At 44.1% G+C, this 21,626-nt stretch overlaps 1 protein-coding gene across 1 annotated transcript; it reads left to right on the forward strand.

The window, feature by feature from the left end:
* Positions 1-966: 966 nt before the first annotated feature.
* On the forward strand, positions 967-18,241 carry LOC308285185 (erythroferrone-like; the record flags this gene model as incomplete). Its single annotated transcript, XM_080725901.1, is given in 9 exon segments — positions 967-1,122; positions 3,724-3,840; positions 4,227-4,341; positions 8,497-8,531; positions 8,534-8,617; positions 9,911-10,022; positions 11,980-12,061; positions 14,455-14,533; positions 18,143-18,241. Coding segments are annotated over 9 exon segments (879 nt in total).
* Positions 18,242-21,626: the final 3,385 nt, after the last annotated feature.

Raw genomic sequence — 21,626 nt, forward strand, 5'->3', positions numbered from 1 at the left:
AAGGAGAGAAGAGAAGAGGAGAAGAGAAAAGGAGAGAAGACAGGAGAAGAAAAAGGGAGTGGAGAAGAGAAGAGTGGAGAGAGAGTTTGGCTGAAACTCAGTCAACAGACATCAAAGGACTTACTGATACACACACACACACACACACACACACACACACACACACACACACACACACACACACACACACACACACACACACACACACACACACACACACACACACACACACACACACACACACACACACACACACACACACACACACACACACACACACACACACACACACACACACACAGATGAGTGGAAAGCGTGAGTGAGAGAAGTTAGAGAATTGGCCAGAGAGAGAAGGAACACAGTGCTCATATACCACCCACAGTGCGCACGCACGCACGCGCGCACACGCACGCACGCACGCACGCCACAGTGAGCCTCTGACAGGCCGGACGTTGCAAGAAGAAGTTCACTGAAGGACATTGGACAGCAGAAAAAGACAGGAGCAGGGGACCATACCAGGAGCGGTGGATCCAGTGTGAGGGACCACACTTTTTTTTTAGGTCACAGACGGGGACAGTGAGGACATCCATGTCCTCCCCCGAGGAACACGTCCCACCACCACCACCGCACCACCACCACCACAGACAACGGACCAGTCTGGGACACAACCTCCCATCCTCGACCCGACGCGTCACCTTCACAAAGGCCACCACCATATCATCGTCACGCAGGAGGCACTGACAGACAGTCACACACGTCCATCCAGGATCCTGACCTCTCCACTGTCCCCTCGTGGAGAAGAAGAAATCCAAGGACAAAAGTGAACCGAACCCAGAGAGGGTGTCACCTCTTCCATAAGGGGCAGCATGGTGACCTTGTACTGTAGGTTCTCCTAGAGACGCCCCCACCCAGAAAAACCTTGGACCATTTCTGAAGGAGGACTACTATACACCCCCACACCCCAGCATGCTGGCCGGCCTGGCCCAGGGAAGGGCCCGTGTGGGTGGGATGATGAGAGCTCCGCTGTGGCTGCCCGTTCTGGTGGGCTTGGTGATGGTGCTGGAGGTGGCCGGCGCTGCGGCAGAGGGCGAAGAGAGCAACACGGCCGGCACAGAGAGCCCGGTATGTCCCATTGGTTGATAACCGATATTATGCGTGCAGTTTTTTGGGGGCTTTTTGCATTTATTGAAAGTACAGTAGGTAGCCTCGAACCCGCGACACGCTGTCATGCATCAGAGCCTATGTGGTATGCGCATGGGCCGCTAGGCCACCGGGTGCCCAAGTGAGATATTTCTGTATGTATTGGTTGAAGGTTAGTATAGTTGCACACAGAAAACCAAAGACAAGCTTGGGTACTGGGTATATTTGGGGGGAGGGGGGGAGAGGTTGTCTACCAGACATAATATATTAAGTGTTGCTGTGCATCATATGTATGTTAATAGTTCACATTGCAGTTTATAATGTAACTCTATTGTGCCCCACTGAATTCATGAGTGAGCTTGTAGATTGGCATTTTCTTACAGAGACAATTCAGGTCCAGTTTATCAAGTCTCTAGAGCAGGGGTCTTCAAAAGGGTATCCAGGACCCCTAGGGGGTCCTCAGAGTTACTACAGGGGGGCCACCAAATCTTTGTGTGATATGATCATGTTTTTTACATTAACCACTTGAACCCAAGCAACTAGCATCCCTATTCTGAGTGGCACATTAGACAAAAATAGCTGATCTACAAGCTTACAATGCCTCGCACTGCGAGGCATTGTAAGCTTGTAGATCGTCTATTTTTGGCAAAGAGGTTTGTAGAGGGAAAAGTGGTTACATGTCTGAAAATACAAATTACTCCAACATGACGACAGTGCTGTCAAACAAGTCTAAGCTGTCTAAGAAATCTATGAACATTTTTAATCTGCAACACAATTTTATACAATATATTATGTAGTGGGGGGGGGGGGGGGGGGGGGGTCCCTGCTTCATCTCTCTCTCAGCTAAGGGGTCCTTGGCCTGAAAACGTTGAATACCTCTGCTATAGAGTGTTTAAGTGGTTAAGCTCCAGGTGAACTTTATTGTTTATTAAGACAGAACTGGCACACACTACACTATTAGATTATGTACTATAACTAACACTACTTTGTGTAGAGAAGTATGCAAGCTTCATTCATTGATGCATGATTCGTTAGTCCTTCTTATTTTTCTTCAATTTTTCCATTAGCCAGAGGTTGAAGATCAATTATTCAATCATTTGTGGATTTAACCTTGACCTTAAAGTCCTACCTTTTTTGTCTCTTTAAATTAAACCTTACTTGATCAATGATCTTACTACAGCGTCGCACAAAATTAGCATTAGCATTTTGATCTAGTTTTGAATTTGAATCCAGAAAAGTAAATTTTTTTTGACATGAGGTTTCCACCTGACAGCGATGATACATTAGATTCTAAATAGTGCTACAGTATCACCCCCTAACTAATGATTGTTTTTATTTTTTATTTACAATTCATTTACTTACTTTTAGCCACTATATGCGGACACACAAGACAGCTCGTTAGGAATTCCAGGTGTGGGGACCTTACATGACTGCCCACTTGGAGTCTGACCACAGCATGACTCTATACTCATCTGTCTGGTGTCTGGACAGGGACCTCCGGAACACAGCCTAGACTGATTTTGTAGTTTGTTTTCCACTTACTTCAGGTGAAAAACTACAGCAGGGCAAACACAGTGACGTAAGCAACACAGGTGCAGCTAATCAAATTAATAATGGTTGTGTCACACAGGTCTATGAAAATCAAAGTTATTTTTTTTTTTTTTATACAGCTGTGTTGCTTACCTGTGTCAGACATGTTTTTAATCTGCTGTAGTTTTTTTAACTGGAAATTAAACTAAATCAGCCCGGGGTGTCATGCCCCTAATATGATGGGAGGTACATGTGCCATGGTCCTGATACATAGTAATAAGTCCAGACTGTTTTACTCGCACATTTCACAAAATGAAATAAAAAATACTCAGGCAAGATAATCCTCTCATTTTAAACACACCATGTTGTCTACAGGAGTAATGTCAATTCCTTAGACAAATTAAAAACAGAAAAAAAGTAAATGCTCTCTTTAAATACGCTGGCCAGTAAGTGCTATTTAAAGTGTCAAAGCGGAAGTATAGGCCCACACTAGTTACCGTTCAAGGAAGTTACGTTGATGCCGTGCTGATTATGTTAATCGTTTCATCATTCTTCGTTGTGCATACTTACAGGCGATGTACAGTACATTCAAGTGCCACCCTATAGACAAACACTGTGCAATAATTCTTAACCAGGCTTTTCTCCTTGTGAGGTGAGAAAAGGCTGGGAATGAGGTTAGTCTTTAAGTCAGGGGGTCTTCAATAAGGGGTCCGGGAAATCTTTGTGTGATAGCTGATAGGAACACAAATTTGTGTGATTCTTTTTTGTTTTTACATTAACCACTTGAACCTTAGCATCCATATTCTAAGGAGAACTTTAGCCAAAAATAGCACAAGCGGATATTTTGGTGTAGAAGGGAAAAAGAGCAGACTAAGTACAGAGTGAAAGATCTATAGATATACATCACTGGCCAGATGGCCAAGAATTGGCGTGACCTTGCCCTTTATGGCGAGGTCACATGTCGCCCTGAGGCGTCTTACTAGTATGTGGTTTTGACAGAAACTACTTGCATTGCGACTGTTTTTAACAATGTCTTCTTCCCGTGTCTCCCAGGAGACGGTGTCCCCGGACCTGTCCAGAGTGTCTCCCCAGAGCTCCTGGCTGTTCTTCAGAAAGAACTCCAACAAAGGAGACAACAAGAGGAGCAAACCTTCCAAGAGGGTATCCAAGGTCAGTCTGCCGCGGTTTACGCAGGTGGGAGTGGTCTCTGGAGTGTGATGTTTAATTAATTTCGGTTTAGGAGCAAGCTAAAATAGAAGATGGAGTACATGTTGAGCAAAATGTGACCATCCATATATACAGTAAGCACATTCCACTAGATCATTTGCCAAGAGCGCATTGAGTAACTTAACCTACTACTTGCATACAAGACCATGCAGCATACAGTCCTCCGCCTTCAAAAATCTTCCATAGCAACCATTAATATCTCAACTCAGGCAACAATGGTGGGCTTCTGGAAAAAACTTTAATTATAAATTAAATTGATTCATCTTTTATTTTTTTATTTATTTTTTTGTTCTTTTCCTGGAATGATGTTTCTTTGTGTGCGTCTGCAGCATGGTCTGCCAGGACCTCCAGGCCCCCCTGGTCCTCAGGGGCCACCAGGGGCCCCGGCCCCGCTGCTGCCCCAACAACAACAGCTCATAGAGGGTCTGCACCTGAAGCTGAAAGGTAAGGATCCACCACACTACCCAGGATCCCCCAGAGTTAGTGTTGAAGTGTCCTTGAGCTAGTAGACACTGAACCCCTAATTGCTCCTGATGAGCAGGTTGTTGCCTTGCATGGTTTCCCTCCGCCATCGGTGTGTGAATGAATGGGTGAATGTAATGCACAATCATTGTGAAGCACCATTTACCAGAACCATACTCCCTCTCCACCATAACCAACACAGTACTCTACTGTAACATAACATCACTGTCGGGCAGAAACCTTGTATCTCCAACTTTCAAATGTGTACGTCTTTTTCCCTGCTTCATCATACAAGACCGCCGCACAAAACTAATGAAAACAGCCGATCTACAAGCACACAACGCTTCGAGGCGTTGTGTGCTTGTAGATCTGCTGTTTTCACTAGTTTAGTACATTTTATAGATGATAAATACAAAACGAACGGTTTTGGACATACAAGGTTTCCACCCGAGAGCGACGATAACCTTGTGTCACCAGACCTTCCACCTCAGAGGAAAACTAGCCATGCTGTCTCTAAAAACAACTGGGCACCGGTGGCAGTGTTGCGTGGTGAAAACAGCTGATCTTCAGGCCCACAAAGCGTTGCACTTGTGATGCGTTGTTGTGAGGTCTGCTGTTTTCGGCACGCAATACCAGCGTACGACAAAGCCAAAAGCCATATTTTGTGACGTCAGTCGCAAGCGCAGGACCGGGCCCCCGCACCCGTATGGTAGCCCGAGTCAAAATGGTACTGACACCTGTTTAGAAAAAAAGAGAGAGAAAAAATGAAATAATAATAACTGTGGTTCCTGTTGGCGTCGAATCAAAGCGCTTTACAATTCCTTACATTCATTCACACACTGGGAGGTGAAGCAGCGAACATTCGACGCCAGCGTCCTCACTTCCCACATTCACACACCAGTGGTGGCACGCTGACACAGACCCACTCATTGGAGGCAACATGGGGTTCAGTGTCTTGCCCAAGGACACTTCGACATGTGGACAGGAGGAGCCGGGATTCGAACCGCCGACCCACAGATCATTGGACGACCCGCTCTACTTCCTGAGCCACAGCCTCCCCCAACAATTTGCTTATTCTCGCTAGTCGAGTTAGAATAAAAGATGAACACACCAAATGATTAGTATACCAAAAGAAACGAAACAATTTCAATTGAAACCAATTTTAAACTAGGGGAATCATTTTGGCCCTTTTATACATCCGTAAAAAGTGCCCTCTCCAAGACCATGAATGCAGTTTGTACTATGGTGAAAGAAATGCAAATGCCCTCTTTCCATGCCATACCTGAAGGCAGCATTCAAGAATTGAATTGCTTTGTCCAAACTCTCCTGAACTTGCAATGCAACATCTTATGTTGAAATCAAGAAATGTGTAGAAACAAAGCACCGAAAATAGCCGACCTCCAAGTTCACAACGTGTCGCGTTGCGACGCATTGTGAGCTTGGAGGTCTGCTATTTTCGATGTTTTCACCAAAAGGTCCTTTTCAGCCCCTGCCTCTCTAACATTATCTGCACGTCCCATGGGCCTCCTGACAACAAACTACAACATGATGTAGTTAACATGTAGGAAAAGTTATTTCCCGAAAATGATATTGATCCCAGGCTAGATATGGCCAACACAGTACCACTCTACCTGGCCCAACACAGTACCACTCTACCTGGCCCAACACAGTACCACTCTACCTGGCCCAACACAGTACCACTCTACCTGGCCCAACACAGTACCACTCTACCTGGCCGGAACACAGTACCACTCTACCTGGCCCAACACAGTACCACTCTACCTGGCCCAACACAGTACCACTCTACCTGGCCCAACACAGTACCACTCTACCTGGCCGAACACAGTACCCACTCTACCTGGCCCAACACAGTACCCACTCTACCTGGCCCAACACAATACCAGATGCTCTTCATTGCAAAATAACTACATACCGTATGCATGGTGTTCACAGGCACTCTTCAAGTGCAATAATTCAAATGTATTTATTTATACATATCGATACATCTATGTTGTTTATAGTTTCTTATACTTTACTTTTATATATACCGGTATATATTTTGGAGAACTTGCAGTGTAAATATTTCTTTTAAATGCAGACATACAGAATCAAGTCAGTCCGGGTCTGATCAACTCAGTTCAGCGCACAGTTAAGATGCTATAAAACTCTTAACCCAGAGTGCTGTCTATCCATTCTGTTGGTTTCATTGTGATGTTCTGTGGCTTGGAGGTTTTGTCTTCTGTCTCCACAATACTTTGGAGCTCAACAGCGTTTGGTTTTAAACAGAAAGAAAAAAAATGACAAGCAAGATTGTCCCTTTCCAAGAACTCCTGACCCGGCTACTGGCTGAACAGTCTCACAGAGAACTATTTGCTACCAAAGTGCGGGCTGCATAATATCTCCACGCAGAAGGAAGCGTGCCAGCGGTGCTCATGGACGAGACGCCTTAGACAGTAGTAGTGGCGCCACAAACCACCACAAACCAAATGCCTTTGAGCTCCATTGTGCTGGGGCGATGGCAGACGCCCCTACAGTAGAAATATCTCAGTAAAGCACACCAGAAGTGTCTGCCTGAATCGATGACTACAGGTAAAAAATAAAAAAAGAATAAATAAAAAACTAATATTTTAGTATATTTTTAGTTTGTATTTTGGGGTGACCTGCCTCTTTAGGTTATAGTTTAGTTTAGATTAGTTTTATTTTATTTTATTTTGTCTTTTTTGCTTCAATTTCAATTTCAGTTTCGTTTTTATTTGTTTTTAAAGTGGGTTTGCTACTATAGTTTAGTTATTAAAAAGGCTTGGTTTTAGTTTAGTTTGTATGTGTTATTTAGCTTTTTCTTTTATTGTAATATGGTTTGGTCCCAGGGGAAAGATTGAACAAGGTAAAATAAAAGGAAAAAAAGAAAAAGGAAGAATTGCCAATCTCCAATCCCTAGATGTCGTTCGCTGTCTTTAACTATAATAACTCTGGTCTTTAAAGAACCATCTCAGCCTGTCTTAATGACAAACCATGGAGCCAGTCTGTCTAACAGTCTGAATCAACAACACAGAGAGAAAACACATTCTTAAAGTCACAAGCAATGATAATGACACACAAACTCATAAAGGCCTGTGGGTTTTTCTAGTGCTAGTGATATGCAAAGGCAACAATGCGCACTCGGGGCAGCATGCGTGCATGCATGCGTTGCGACCGTACATTGCATCTCCTCAGCATCTCTTCCCTGACATTAAAATGACCTGGGAGACGCTCATTGTCACCGACAGACCTGTGCTGGACGCAGCCTGTGCGCGTCAGCCTACATTTGAATGTTTATATGCTGTATAAACACTGTTACTAGCAAGTCAATGTTAGCTCTCACATGTGTATTGGTGTTACTGTGTGCCTGTGCGTGTGTGTGCGTGCGTGTGTGTAAGAGACCTTAATAAGGCTAATTTTACGGAGCATGGATGTAACTTGGCTCCGATGAAGAATTCTTGGGATTCCTTCAGACCTGCTAGTGTGTCTGTTACTTTCTGTGTGTGTGTGTGTGTGTGTGTGTGTGTGTGTGTGTGTGTGTGTGTGTGTGTGTGTGTGTGTGTGTGTGTGTGTGTGTGTGTGTGTGTGTGTTGGCCGCTGGCCAGGTGAGTACAGCAGTGTGTTTGTGTCTTTGAGAGCTGCAGGCTGTTTGAGCTGCAACATAAAGACTCTTTCACACTGTAGAACAGAGTGGCGCCATGCAAACACACGCACACACACAACGCACGCACACGCGCCACGCACACACACACACACACAACACATGTACAAAAAAACACAGGACATCTCCTTGCATGTAGCCCATTACGACATCTGAACACACATGTACAATGCGCACCCACACACGACTAAAACATGTGCTCAGACGCTCAAATAAATAGACTCCTAGACAAAAACACACAATGTAATTCTTCCGCACGCACGCATGCCCTTGCACACACATACTGTAGTGTACAATGCACGCACGCAAACTAGAATAAACAAAGTGTCCGACTGTTTTTCAAAAGAAATTATGGCGGTTCAAAACAATGTTTATTCAGTTGCTTTTCTTCTCAATTCATCCTCTCCTCTCCTCTCCTCTCCTCTCCTCTCCTCTCCTCTCCTCTCCTCTCCCTCCAGAGATGGCAGGAGGTGTGTGCACGTTGTGTGACACGTATCTCCTCGTGTGTCCACGGCGTTCCACAGCCGCCTCCAGCGCTCGCTGGCCGTTCCCCGACGCAGCCTGCTGCCGTACAGCCAGGTACGCGCGCGCACGCACACGCGCGCACACACACACACACACACACACACACACACACACACACACACACACACACACACACACACACACACACACACACACACACACACACACACACACACACACACACACACACATAGCAGATCTACAAGCTCACAACGCTGCACTCGGTGCTGCACTGTGAGCTTGTAGATCTGCTATTTAAGGCCCTTCCACCATGGGCCCTAGTAACTCAGTCCCACTACCCCCCCCCCCCCCACCCCCCCCCCCCTTGTGACGCCCCTGCACACACACACACACACACACACACACACACACACACACACACACACACACACACACACACACACACACACACACACACACACACACACACACACACACGCACACACGTACACACACAGAATGTGTAGAATGCCACAATACAGATCAACTAACTCAACTAAGTATATACTTAAGCATAATTCTTACCACAACCAAACCTCTGAATCCTTTCCTAACTGTAAGCCTAACTCCCCAAGTATTTGTTTTAACCATAAAAACAACAATTTCTCCAGTGAGGAGTAAGGACTTTATAGGAAAACTGTCCTCCCAATGTTTATTTCTCCAATTCTGCTATACCTCTGTGGGGACCCTCACAAGTATAGCAATACAAGTAAAAAGAAAAGAAAATCACACCTAGTGTGAAGTGAGAGGTGCTATTTATGAGTTAATTTCATTAAGCGTCCCGCGAAGCCTGGCCAACGGGACCCTGGGCGTACGACACACTTTGAGCGCTTTGTGCCAAGATGTAGGCCAGATGTTGACACACACACACACACACTGCCATACCCTGGATCCAGGGGGAAGTTAATTTTAAATATAAATCCACGAATGTCTCTTTGTCTATCTGTGCTGGTTATTATGTTGTTAAATTGCAGTAAAATAACTCCACACTTTTATTCTCCCCATCTTGATAAAATGGTATATTACCAAGTTCCGCAGGTCAGCTGCACAGGTGCAATGCATTATTGTTAATTGTGGCACGTTTACTAACATGCCAAGTTTAGCTGCACTTGAGCAACCGTTCCAGGCTGCCATATCATAACCGTAGAAACGGGGGGAAAAAATATACTTCTTAAAATAAATGTATCATGCCTGTTGCTAAGGTATGGCAACATGACTGGTGTCTTGCACGCGCGCCTTCACCAGTCATGTTGCCATACCTTAGCTTTTTCCTGAACTGACGCCACTGCTCAGGGGTCTGCATGACCTGTGACCCTTTATTTCTGTGTGACCTTTTGACCCCTGCAGCCCTCAGAGTCGGAGCAGCGCCTGCAGAGAGGTGCGAGTTTCAACTCCAGCACCGGACGCTACACTGCACCCCTCGCTGGCTTCTACCAGCTTACTGCCAGCCTGCTCATAGGTGAGCGTCCACACCGCGTTACACTCAAACTGGTGACCGCCCACACCGCGTTACACTCAAACTGATGTCCATCCACACCGCGTTACGCTCAAACTGATGACCATCCACACCCTGTTACGCTGAGACTGGTGCCTACAGGTATAGTCAAGGAATATTATCAGAATACCTGTCAAAGCTGGGAATAAATTCCTTACCAAACGATTTCTTCAACAATGTGTTCGTAAAGGTGTCTAGTAACATACCTAACAACGATTGAAATTCAAAATCCCTAGGAGAATCTTTTACAGCTAGGGTAATTCTGGGTCTCATTCACTTACTATACACTATATAAGGGAAAAAGATGACTCCCCAAAAATATGCTTTAAGTGGGATGTGAAGGGTCTAACTAGGTGTTTTTAATTATTCTGATTGTAAGCATTTTTTTTGCATAAAAACATTCCTTGGGCAAAACATGGAACCCATAAAACTGTGAAAAGTGATGACTCATCACTAAACCATAATCTTTTGGGTATGTTTTTAGCCCAATGAATGTTTTTTCATGCAACACAAATGCTTTTAATTTTAAGAATGGGTTTGCTGCTCTGACCTCACGAGCATGTAGATCTGCTATTTTCACAATAGAAACATGTTATACAAAATGTAATGCCTCAACTCTTAGCTCTCTCCCGGCCATTTACATTAGGCTTGTGCGCCTATACTGCCAGGAATTTTATTAATTTCCAAGTTAGCTTTAATCTAACCCAACAGGGATCATATTGTTGTAGAATGTAGTACTAGTACTATCCACTAGAGTGTGCCCAACGATAATCTCCTAGAGTCTGGACTAGCGAGTGGACAGCAGTAGACCCATAATGGAGGCGCCCATTGGCGGCCATTATGTCTCCCGGTCCGCCGAACGGGAGCTATAAAACACGATCCGAACGTCGTGCGCACGCCATTTACACTCGTTTTTGCTCTTGAGTGACCAATCTGTCAGTCCAGCCATTTTTTTCCGAATGAAAATCGGTCTAAATATGGTAAAGTTTGATAAGAAAAACGTCAACATTCAATGCTGTAAAAAGGCCCATTCTATGTTATGGCCGAACGACTTCCGGGTTACGTCATCGATGATGTCACTTCCTTCGAATATGTAACTTTAGACTAAAATTAAGCTAAATTAAGCTTTTGAGCTATAACTAATTTATAGCTAAAAAAATGTCAAAAAAATACCAAAATGATGAGAAAATGATCCCCAAGGCGACGTTAGGCGATTTGGCTGGCTGGGCTTCCTGTAAAATGGCGATTTTTGGCGTTTTGGCTAAGAATGAGTTAGTGCTCGTCAGGGTGGGGGGGGGGGGGGGGGTCCCCAGTTATAATATGATTATGTTGGGGGTCGCGGCCTGAAAAGGTTGAGAACCGCTGGGTTAATGAGTCTACATTTTGGTTTTGGATAGATGTAGGGTTAATTGCCCTGGCCTCAGAGACAGTGTGCACTCGGTCTACTAGTACAGCTGAGATGGAACTTCAATAACAGTTTCTTGAGTTGGGGGGGGGGGGGGGGGGTCAGACATGGCCGGTCAGAGGGCTTGACCTATCGGATGTTATAGCCGAGATAAAAAACCAGGCACAGTTGGTGGGTGAGCAGGGTGGAGATGTGTGAGGGGGTTTATGTCTGTGTTGTGTGTGTGTGTGTGTGTGAGTGTGCGTGTGTGCACACACATGAGTGTGTGTGTGTGTGTGTGTGTGTGTGTGTGTGTGTGTGTGTGTGTGTGTGTGTGTGTGTGTGTGTGTGTGTGTGTGTGTGTGTGTGTGTGTGTGTCCGCACACATGGTATTTGCAAAAATGTGTGAGAGAGAGAGAGAGAGAGAGAGAGAGAGAGAGAGAGAGAGAGAGAGATAGATAGAGAGAGAAGTTCCTGAAAATGCACTCACTATTTCTGTGTGTGTGTGTGTGTGTGTGTGTGTGTGTGTGTGTGTAGAGGCTGGTGACAGGGTTCACACAAGGCAGAGAGACAGTGTGAGAGCCTCCATCTGCATCGAATCTCTCTGTCAGGGCAACGTGTGAGTACACACACACACACACACACAGACGCACGTACACACACACACGCACGCACGCACGCACGCACGCACGCACGCAAGCACGCACGCACACACACCCGCACACACACCCGCACACACACACACACGCACACACGTGGTTGCATCCTTCTTTGACTCTGACAGCGTGTAGGTTTCATGAAAGACAAAACTTAACTTAAATGACAGTTTGGGGAGAAAGGGTCCTTAATATTGTCCTTGCAGCCTGAAGTCTAAAATGGACTGAAAATGTTGGCTGCAGCTAAATTCTTGTTACACCTGGTGGGATGGTATCGTCCATAATCGCTGCCCTTAGCGATGACTAATGTCTCATGTCTCCATAACGATGCGATAACGATGTAATGTTCAGCCCTAATACACATACTACAAGGTACGTAATACTGTATGCACAATTGTTTCTCTATTTCCCCGAAACACTCTCTACACCAGTGGTTCTCAACCTGTGGGTCGCACTCACTCAACAGCTCATTCTCACTCAACAGTAAACAAACCAACATAAGGTTTAAGTGTATGAAGGGTATCTGCACATTTCTAAAGTGACAATTTAAGGACTTTAAAGACCTTTTTAGATAGATAGATACCTTTATTATCCCAAGGGGGAAATTCAGTTGTCCAGTAGAAGCACAGCAGTATCTGTATTTACAAAGTTACAGAGACGTAAGAAAAGATAGATAAGAGGGAAAAAAAACAAAAACAAAGACAAGAGCAGTACAGTACCAACTAGAAGCAGTGCTCTTCCGAGCACAGGTCTCCACCAGGTCAGGCATGTAATGTGTTTTACATAAGTCGGCCTCCTGATGGCGCTATAAAAGGCTGATGTAAAAAATGCAGGGAAAAGGTTTTACCTTGGCTCTAAGGAGTGCGCATACAAAGTTTGACACTAATCGGTGGAGTTATAGGTGAAAACATGAATCGGCCTGTTATAGCGCCACCATGAGGCTGATTTGATTTATTCCTCTGCCTATTGGGAATGTGCATGCACAATTTCACCAAAATCGCACACTGCGTTCAGGATTTCAGGCATTTTATTCAAAACGGACCAATCCTGCAAACTTTGAAAGCCAGTTTTAGCCAATCAGGATGGAATATGGAAAATCTGACACATCCATGTCGATCACATGACTGTAGAGATACTGTCTACTGATTTACGTGATTTTTGGACAAAATCTGTAGGAGTACTGGCAAAAGTTAGTTTTGCAAAAGTCGGCCTCCTGGTGGCGCTAGAACAGGCCCATGTGAAATATTTGGGGCAGAGGTTCTGAATTGGTGTCGAGGGAGTGTGTGTGCACAGTTTGGCAGCGACCGGGCCAACGGCGCCGGAGATTAGCTGGTAACGGACAAACGGACGGACGGACGGACGGACGCACGCACGGACGGACGGAGGGGAAAACATACTCTCCCTCAGCCTTCGGCTGGTGGAGACAATAAAGAGAAGGTGCATCAATAGAGGGGGCGAATAATATATAAGTATATATACATAAAGTGTCTTGCAAAAGAGACCATAGCAGTCAATGTTAGTTAGTGCAAACAAGTATCTCACTGTCATTGTTAAATAAAGCAAAAATACTCAGAAACTACCAACACAACCTAATAGTGCAATGTCAAAAATCAGTGCCAAAAAAGAAGAAACTAGGAAGCGTGTCACCGCAAGACGCACATGAGCACTCTTCCTGGACGGTCCTTAGAGGTCAAAGTCAATACAGCAATAGTTCCTTAGAGGTCAAAGTCAATACAGCAATGGTTCCGTCAGTCTAAGTTAGGAAGGGAGACCTTTTCAAGCGTCCGTTATGTGTCTCGTTGTACAGCTTAAGGGCAGCCGGTACAAAAGATTTTCCTAATCTCTCACATCTCCGTCCTGGGTAGGTAAAGCGGTCGTTTCCACTCTTACTCCAGTAACTGGTGATCTCTAGATGGAGGGGGTGGGAGGAGTTCTCCAAGATGGAATCTAGCTTCCTCGCTGTGCGCACCCTGGTTACTTCCTCCACCCCCTGCAGAGAGGACCCAACGACAGAGCCTGCTTTCTTCACCAGTCTGTTTAGTAGCTATGGTCAAACATTGGTCACATTGTCAAATATTAGAGGCAGAAATTTTGAAAATATCCAATCTACATGCTCACTTGTGAGCATGTGATGTACAGTAGATCGAGTCAAACTAAATGTAATGCCAACTCCAAGTGCTTGTGCAGGATGGGGGGGGGGGGGGGGGGGTTGCTAGTTCAAATACATTATTTTGGGGGTTGCGGCCTGAAAAGGTTGAGAACCACTGCTCTACACAACATCGTCTCTTAATCCTCCCATCTACTGTCTGTCTATCAGTACAGTGATGTGTCTGTCTGTCTGTCTGTCTGTCTGCAGGTCAGTAGAGTCAGTAACAGGACTTGGGAGTAATGGAGGAGTCTTCAGTATTCTCCTGACAGGAACATTATATCTACAGGTACATCTCTCTCTCTCACACACGCACACGCACACACACACACACACACACACACACACACACACACACACACACACACACACACACACACACACACACACACACACACACACACACACACACACGCACACGCACACGCACACACCTGCATTGTGAGCTTGTCTGTTATTTTCAAGGGATTGTTATACATTTGAACGGGACATTCTACATAATGAATACTTTTACTTTTGGTACTTTAAGTACATTTTGATGGCAAAATGTTTGTACTTTTACTCAAGTAAATGTTGAATTCCAGACTTTTACATGTAGCAGAGTAATTCATTGCAGCATTGATACTTTGACTCAAGCAAAACATGCGAGTACTTTTCCCACACACGGACACGCACGCAGTGTGCAATCAGACATACTTGTCTGTCAGCTCCATCAGAGATCAGTCCATATCTTTGTACCATTATACATAATTACCCGCCTGCCCGGCTCATCCCGCTGACAGGAATAAGAGTGGAGTGCAGAGTGACAAGACTGCAGAGCGACAGGGATACGAGCAGAGTGCAGACTGACAGGGCCTTGCAGGCACACACAGGAAGGTTGCCTGGATAATGACAAAGCTGGTTAATTTATGAATTAATGAATAAGACCGTACGTAGATCAGTGTTGCCAGATCTACGATAATTATCGTATTTACGATAATTTGACCCTCTGTACGATGTGCGATCAATAATTCAGAAAATGCCCAAATCAAATGTACGATAATTTCGGCATACCACAAAAGAAAAGACTTAATTTACTCAATTCCCGGTTTGGCTTCTCAAAGTAAGTCAGGAAATCAGTCAATCTGACCCTGGATGTGTATTTGGAGGCATTAAAACTGTTAAAGATAAAAAAAACACCGGGCGCATCTTTCCAGTCCAGTTTCAGGCTTTCATTTGTGTAAAGTCCAGGAAGTTTCCTGCCTCCATGCACCACATGTGACACATTTTGTCAAACAAGGTTGTTTCTAATTTTAAGCCTCCGCCACAATAATTCAACATTTCCCATCTGGCAACACTGCCGTAGATAGATAGAGACGACATAGACAGTACACAAATCCTACAAAAGGTCTACTAAGTGGACACCGGTGTCGGACGACAGATCTTGCAGAGTCCTATCAATGTTTACTGGTGCTGGATCCCGCGAGAGAAAGGTCTATGATAACTTAGATTTTCTCCTGATTTGTCTCTCAGGAAAAAAAGCCATTTTAGTATGAAAATCTTGGGAATATTGCGTGGCCTGCTGGTGATTGATTGGTTTCAATATTTAGTTTGGTGACCATGGGACCATGGGAATGGTTCAGAAGCTGTGTTCACGTTCACTTCTCCCGTTGGAAATAATAGAATCCAACCTATAATTCCGGTCTCCTAAAAAGGCCGCCAGTAATAATAACTTAACAGAAAAGGTTGATGCCTCACTTCCCTGACACTGACAGGATGGGGTGACTGGCTGCTAGCATTTCTTATACCGGGGGTCAGCAACCCGCGGCTCTTTAGCGCCACCCTAGTGGCTCCCTGGACCTTTTTAAAAAAAAATATATGAAAAAGAAAAAAAGATGGGGGGAAAAAAATATTTTTAGTTTTAACGATTTTTTTTTTTATCGTCACTGTTGGGCAGAAACCTTGTATCTCCAAGTTTCAAATTTGTATATATTTTTTTCTCGCAAAGTAAAGCCCTGCTTCATCATACAAGACTGACGCACAAAAGTAGTGAAAACAGCAGATCTACAAGCACACAACGCCTCGCGGTGCGAGGCGTTGTGTGCTTGTAGATCGGCTGTTTTCACTAGTTTAGTTAATTTTTTTAATGATAAATACAAAACGAAGTTTTGGACATACAAGGTTTCCACCCGACAACGACAATATATAAGACTTTTATATTTTTTTGCGGCTCCAGACACATTTGTTTTGTTTTTTTTTGGTCCAATATGGCTCTTTCAACATTTTGGGTTGCCGACCCCTGTCTTATACTTTCATATCTATTTTATACAGGCTACAGTATTGAATAATGAATATTCACTACTGCTGGTATTATATGTAGTGTATTTGTCTTATGTTGGGGCAACAAACACTATTAAAAGATTAGTCTTCCCTAGGGTTAGGGTTTGTCAACTACCTGGCACCAGGCCAGGCATCTCTTATTTCCAAGAGAATTAATTAATTAAGAGACCCCCAGTTTTGTATAGGCTATCATATATGAATGAATTACTTGAATCCCAGCATCCATAGTCTGGGAGCAACATCAGCCAAAACATTGCTTTTTTGGCAAAGAGATTTGATGTAGATGGAACAAAAATGGTCTAAGAAGTACCCAGACGACTCGGGTTCAGTTTACTCTTTAAGTCTAGAGGGTTTAAATAACAACCTGTATGTATACTGTAGGGGAGAGCCGCCTCATTTGTAACGCTTCATAATTGTAACAAGCACATCATCTCTTGATTGGTCAATGCCATCATGAGGTCATCACATCAGTATGTGACCAGGGCCGTAATGAACATAATATTTTCCTAAAGTATGATATAGTATCTTATCACATCCTTGGTATGAAAACAATGTAAAAGATTTGCTTGAATGAAATATAATTGATTTAAACTAAAAAATATTTGTTTAATGCAATTCTTTAGCTGTGTTACATTTGTAAATCATGCTGTTACAATTAAACCCACGTGGGCTTCAAATGTAACATCGGAACAGCGTCCACTTTTGGTTTAATATCTCATGACCTGTTTTATCAATAGAAAAACTTGAAGTGATTTATGATAGCAGACATGCGTAGGTCATTTGCCTGAAAATATTACATAATTATGTAGGTAAAAGAATCTCTGAGTAAAATATTGAAATGTGAAAAACGTTACAATCGTGCAGGCTCTCCCCTAGTATATGACAGTATATGAACTGTTTGAACTGAAATGAATGTGAGTGAAGTAAGTTTAATAGACTGTCTACTGAGTTGAAGTGCCACTTTATTGCTTTGGGATTTACTGAAGAACTTTACGCAGAACAAATAGTGTAAACGCTAAACAACAAACTTCTCTGCCCCTTCCAGCAGCACAACTCAACTCCCATGTGACATCAGGGCGATGGACAGCCTATATTTCTGTAGAAATGTGTGTTAAATGAGTATTTAGGAAACAAGTCAGTTTGAATTACCTGCTATTGCCCCACTGGAAAGTGGAAGGCAAGGAAAGAAACAAATGGTCCAATTCCAATCATTCTCACGCCCACCTTTCATTAGGTAAATGGCGCATTTAGTGCCTTTATCAGGGTCCATTACATTCACCCATTCACACACCAACGGTAGAGGAAACCAAGGCATCAAACTGCTCATCAAACAATCAGGGGTTCAGTGTCTCGCTTAAGGACACTTCAACACTAACTCTGGGGTCCAAACTGGGAATCTTCTATTTCCCAAGCGGCCGCTCTACCATCCTGAGCCAATGACGTACGCTCCGTTTTTGCGGCCAAAATGATCTAAAAATAGGCCCCAGCTTGGAAAAAAACTGTTAACCGTGTCTTGTTATTTCTTGTGTGTGTGTGTGTGTGTGTGTGTGCATGTGTGTGTGTGTGTGTGTGTAAACAGGCGGGGGAGTATGTGTCTGTCTTTGTGGACAACGGGACAGGATCAGCCATCAGTGTCCTGCAAGACTCCCTGTTCTCTGGAATACTGCTGGGAGTGTGAGACAGACAGACAGACAGACAGACAGAGACGCGCACACACACACACACACACACACACACACACACACACACACACACACACACACACACACACACACACACACACACACACACACACACACACACACACACACACACACACACACACACACACACACACACACACACACACACACACACACACACACACACACACACACACACAGTCCAGCAACATTCCGACATGATAAACATGATAAACAGAAAAAAAAAACCTTGGATCTTACACGTGCTCGTCGCCATGGGATCTGGCGGCCATTTTGTCAAACCACAGCTGTCATACTTTCTAAACGTTACTCTCCATTAAAAAAAAAAGAAATGCAATAAAATTAATATTTATTCACTTTGTATGTGATATGTATGCAATAAAAGAGAAGTTGTGAATATTTTTTGCCTGTAATAAAACTTCAGTTTGAATTGAATGTAATAATTTTTTTTGATGAGTATATGGTCTAGTCTAGCACACGTTATGTGTGAATTGCCTTTAGTTTTATTGTGCGTGCCTCCATCCATCCATCCATCCATCCATTCAATGCAGTATCATGTGTGTCACCAGGTGTCGCTAATTACAATTTGGACTACTTTAATTAATTAGAAGTACATTGTACATTATGATGGTGTGAACATAGTAATATTGATCATAATAATACATTTTATTCGTAAAATTCTACAAAGCTGTTCTAAATAGCACTGTATAATGAGCTGAGTAACATGAGCTCCCACAGCCAATGAGAAAGGCATATTTAATTGTCTTTGGCGCCATGCATAAACACAGTATCGTTGTCGATTTTGTTTTAATTCTCTCTATTTCTACCTATACTCACACACATTTATTCTTAAACAGTCATCTACTATCTATCCCCATTATCCAAGATGTATACAACTCAATCTGCAGCCCACACACACACACACACACACACACACACGCACACACACACACACACACACACACACACACACACACACACACACACACACACACAGATGAATATACACAGTGTTCTAAGGATTGAGGTGAGATCATCGTGGTCGTAAAGTGGCGCCTCACACTTGGCGCCGAGCCACAAAAACACACACACACACACACACACACACACACACACACACACACACAAACACACACGCACACACACATACACACACACGGAGGGGAAGAGAGAGAGAGACAGAGAGACAGACGCACATAGGCATACAGTAAGTAAATAGACTCATACACAGTGGCATACCCACATACACGTGTGCACATTTGCAGAAGAATGCACTTACTTTCTCAAACACACACACACACACACACACACACACACACACACACACACGCGCGCACACACACACACAATTTGCAGAATCATGCAAACTTTCATACACACGCATGCACACAGGCGTGCACACAGATGTGCGCACACACACACACACACACACACACACACACACACACACACACACACACTGTGGTTTGGGGGTTGGGGGAGTGTGTGTGTACATTGTCAAGCTACGTGGCGACAGAATAATGACAGATCTCAACACACAGACTTCACCACGCGATGGCCTCTGGAGATGCACACACACACACACACACACACACACACACACACACACACACACACACACACACACACACACACACACACACACACACACACACACACACACACACACACACACACACACACACACACACACACACAGTCACACACACATGCAAGGACGTGCAGAGAATGTTAGAGAGGCAGGGGCTGACATTACTAAAAGGGCCTTTTGGTGGAAATATCAAAAATAGCCGACCTCCAAGCTCACAACGCGTCGTGAGCTTGGAGGTCGGCTATTTTCGGTGCGTGAAACCACACTGAACTAAACACCAGTAAGATGCCTAAAGCCCCTATCATAGTAGGCACCACGGTGATAAGCTATCCAGGTGTAGTCTTTTTAAGTCATAAAACTACAACATTGCGTCATTACTCGCGGTCCACCGCGAACCCTGACACATCTCTCTGTTTTTGGAGCTGTGTGAAACACAGGCTCCCTATACGTGGCCGTGTGGATCTGTCTGTCTGTGTGTCTGTGTGTCTGTCTGTATGTAGCCTGAACTTCCTAAACTTCGGCACGCCACTAGTCCCACAGTTTTTGCACCACACACTCGCGCCATATGTCAAATTGACCGGCTTACTCGGGAATCGTGGGCTATTACTTTTCTAAGAGAAAGGTTGTATCGTTTAATTGATATTAATTTATTAGTGAATTAATTTTCCCCATTGACTTATAATGGGAATGGCAAAAACTCACATTCAATTATTTTTTTTCTCGCAAACCATAGGGGCTACAGTTTCAAACCTCGGAGAGGAGATTCATAATGATTTTAAGAATGAATCGAAAAATAATTACATCACTCGGCCTCATGGTGGCGCTATAACGGCCCACTTTACGTTTTGCCCCGTAACTCTTGAACCGTAGATCGGAAAATTAAAATTCTTTTTTCCCTGGATTCCTTGGGTCAAGACGCATCTCCCCATATAGGCCACGCCCATTTGCGCCAGGATAGATTTTCCGCCATCTTGAATTTTCTCCAAAACACACTTTTTGCTCCTTTTCCTACATATTTTCTTCAAATGTCACAAAAATCGGTACACATGATCTACACACACACACACACACACACACACACACACACACACACACACACACACACACACACACACACACACACACACACACACAGCTCCACTTCACACGGGTGTGATTTTTACTTTCAGACAGATCGGCCCATCACCCCGTTCACTGATTGGTCGATCTAGACCAGTCAGTCACAGTGATAGGACTTCACCGCGACTGACTATGATGGCCTCCACTTGTTTTCTCACTTTAGGTGGATAGCTTATCACCTAAAATTTGCGGTGATAGGCTCTTCACCGCAGACTAAGGGCTTAAAGAGGTGGTGCCATAGTTTTGTACTTTTTCTGGTTTTCATGTGTCTAGGAGACAGTACTTCTTTAGACCCCCTGGTGTGGTTGTTATGAGCAATTATGCATTCTCTATTTATTTGGGTTTTTAGCTGGAGGATGCCACCTGCTGGGTCAGATGTGCCGTTCCAAAAACACCCATACTTATTACATCATAGAATCAACCCCTCCCCTAATTACCATTCACCCAACACATGTGGGTGTGGCTAACTTCAGCTGGGTCACCAGTGCCACCCACCATGACAACCACGCATACCAATGAACTGGTGGGTGTGGCCACATAAAAACATTATTTTAACTCTTTCTGTACACTTTTGGAAAAATTCTTCCTCCTAGTATAATCATAATAGTAGATAATCATATTTTATAGAGGGGAAAATCATGGCACCCCAT

This window comes from Nannobrachium achirus (genome assembly GCF_963921795.1).
Source record: "Nannobrachium achirus genome assembly, chromosome: 5".
Lineage (NCBI taxonomy): Eukaryota > Metazoa > Chordata > Actinopteri > Myctophiformes > Myctophidae > Nannobrachium > Nannobrachium achirus.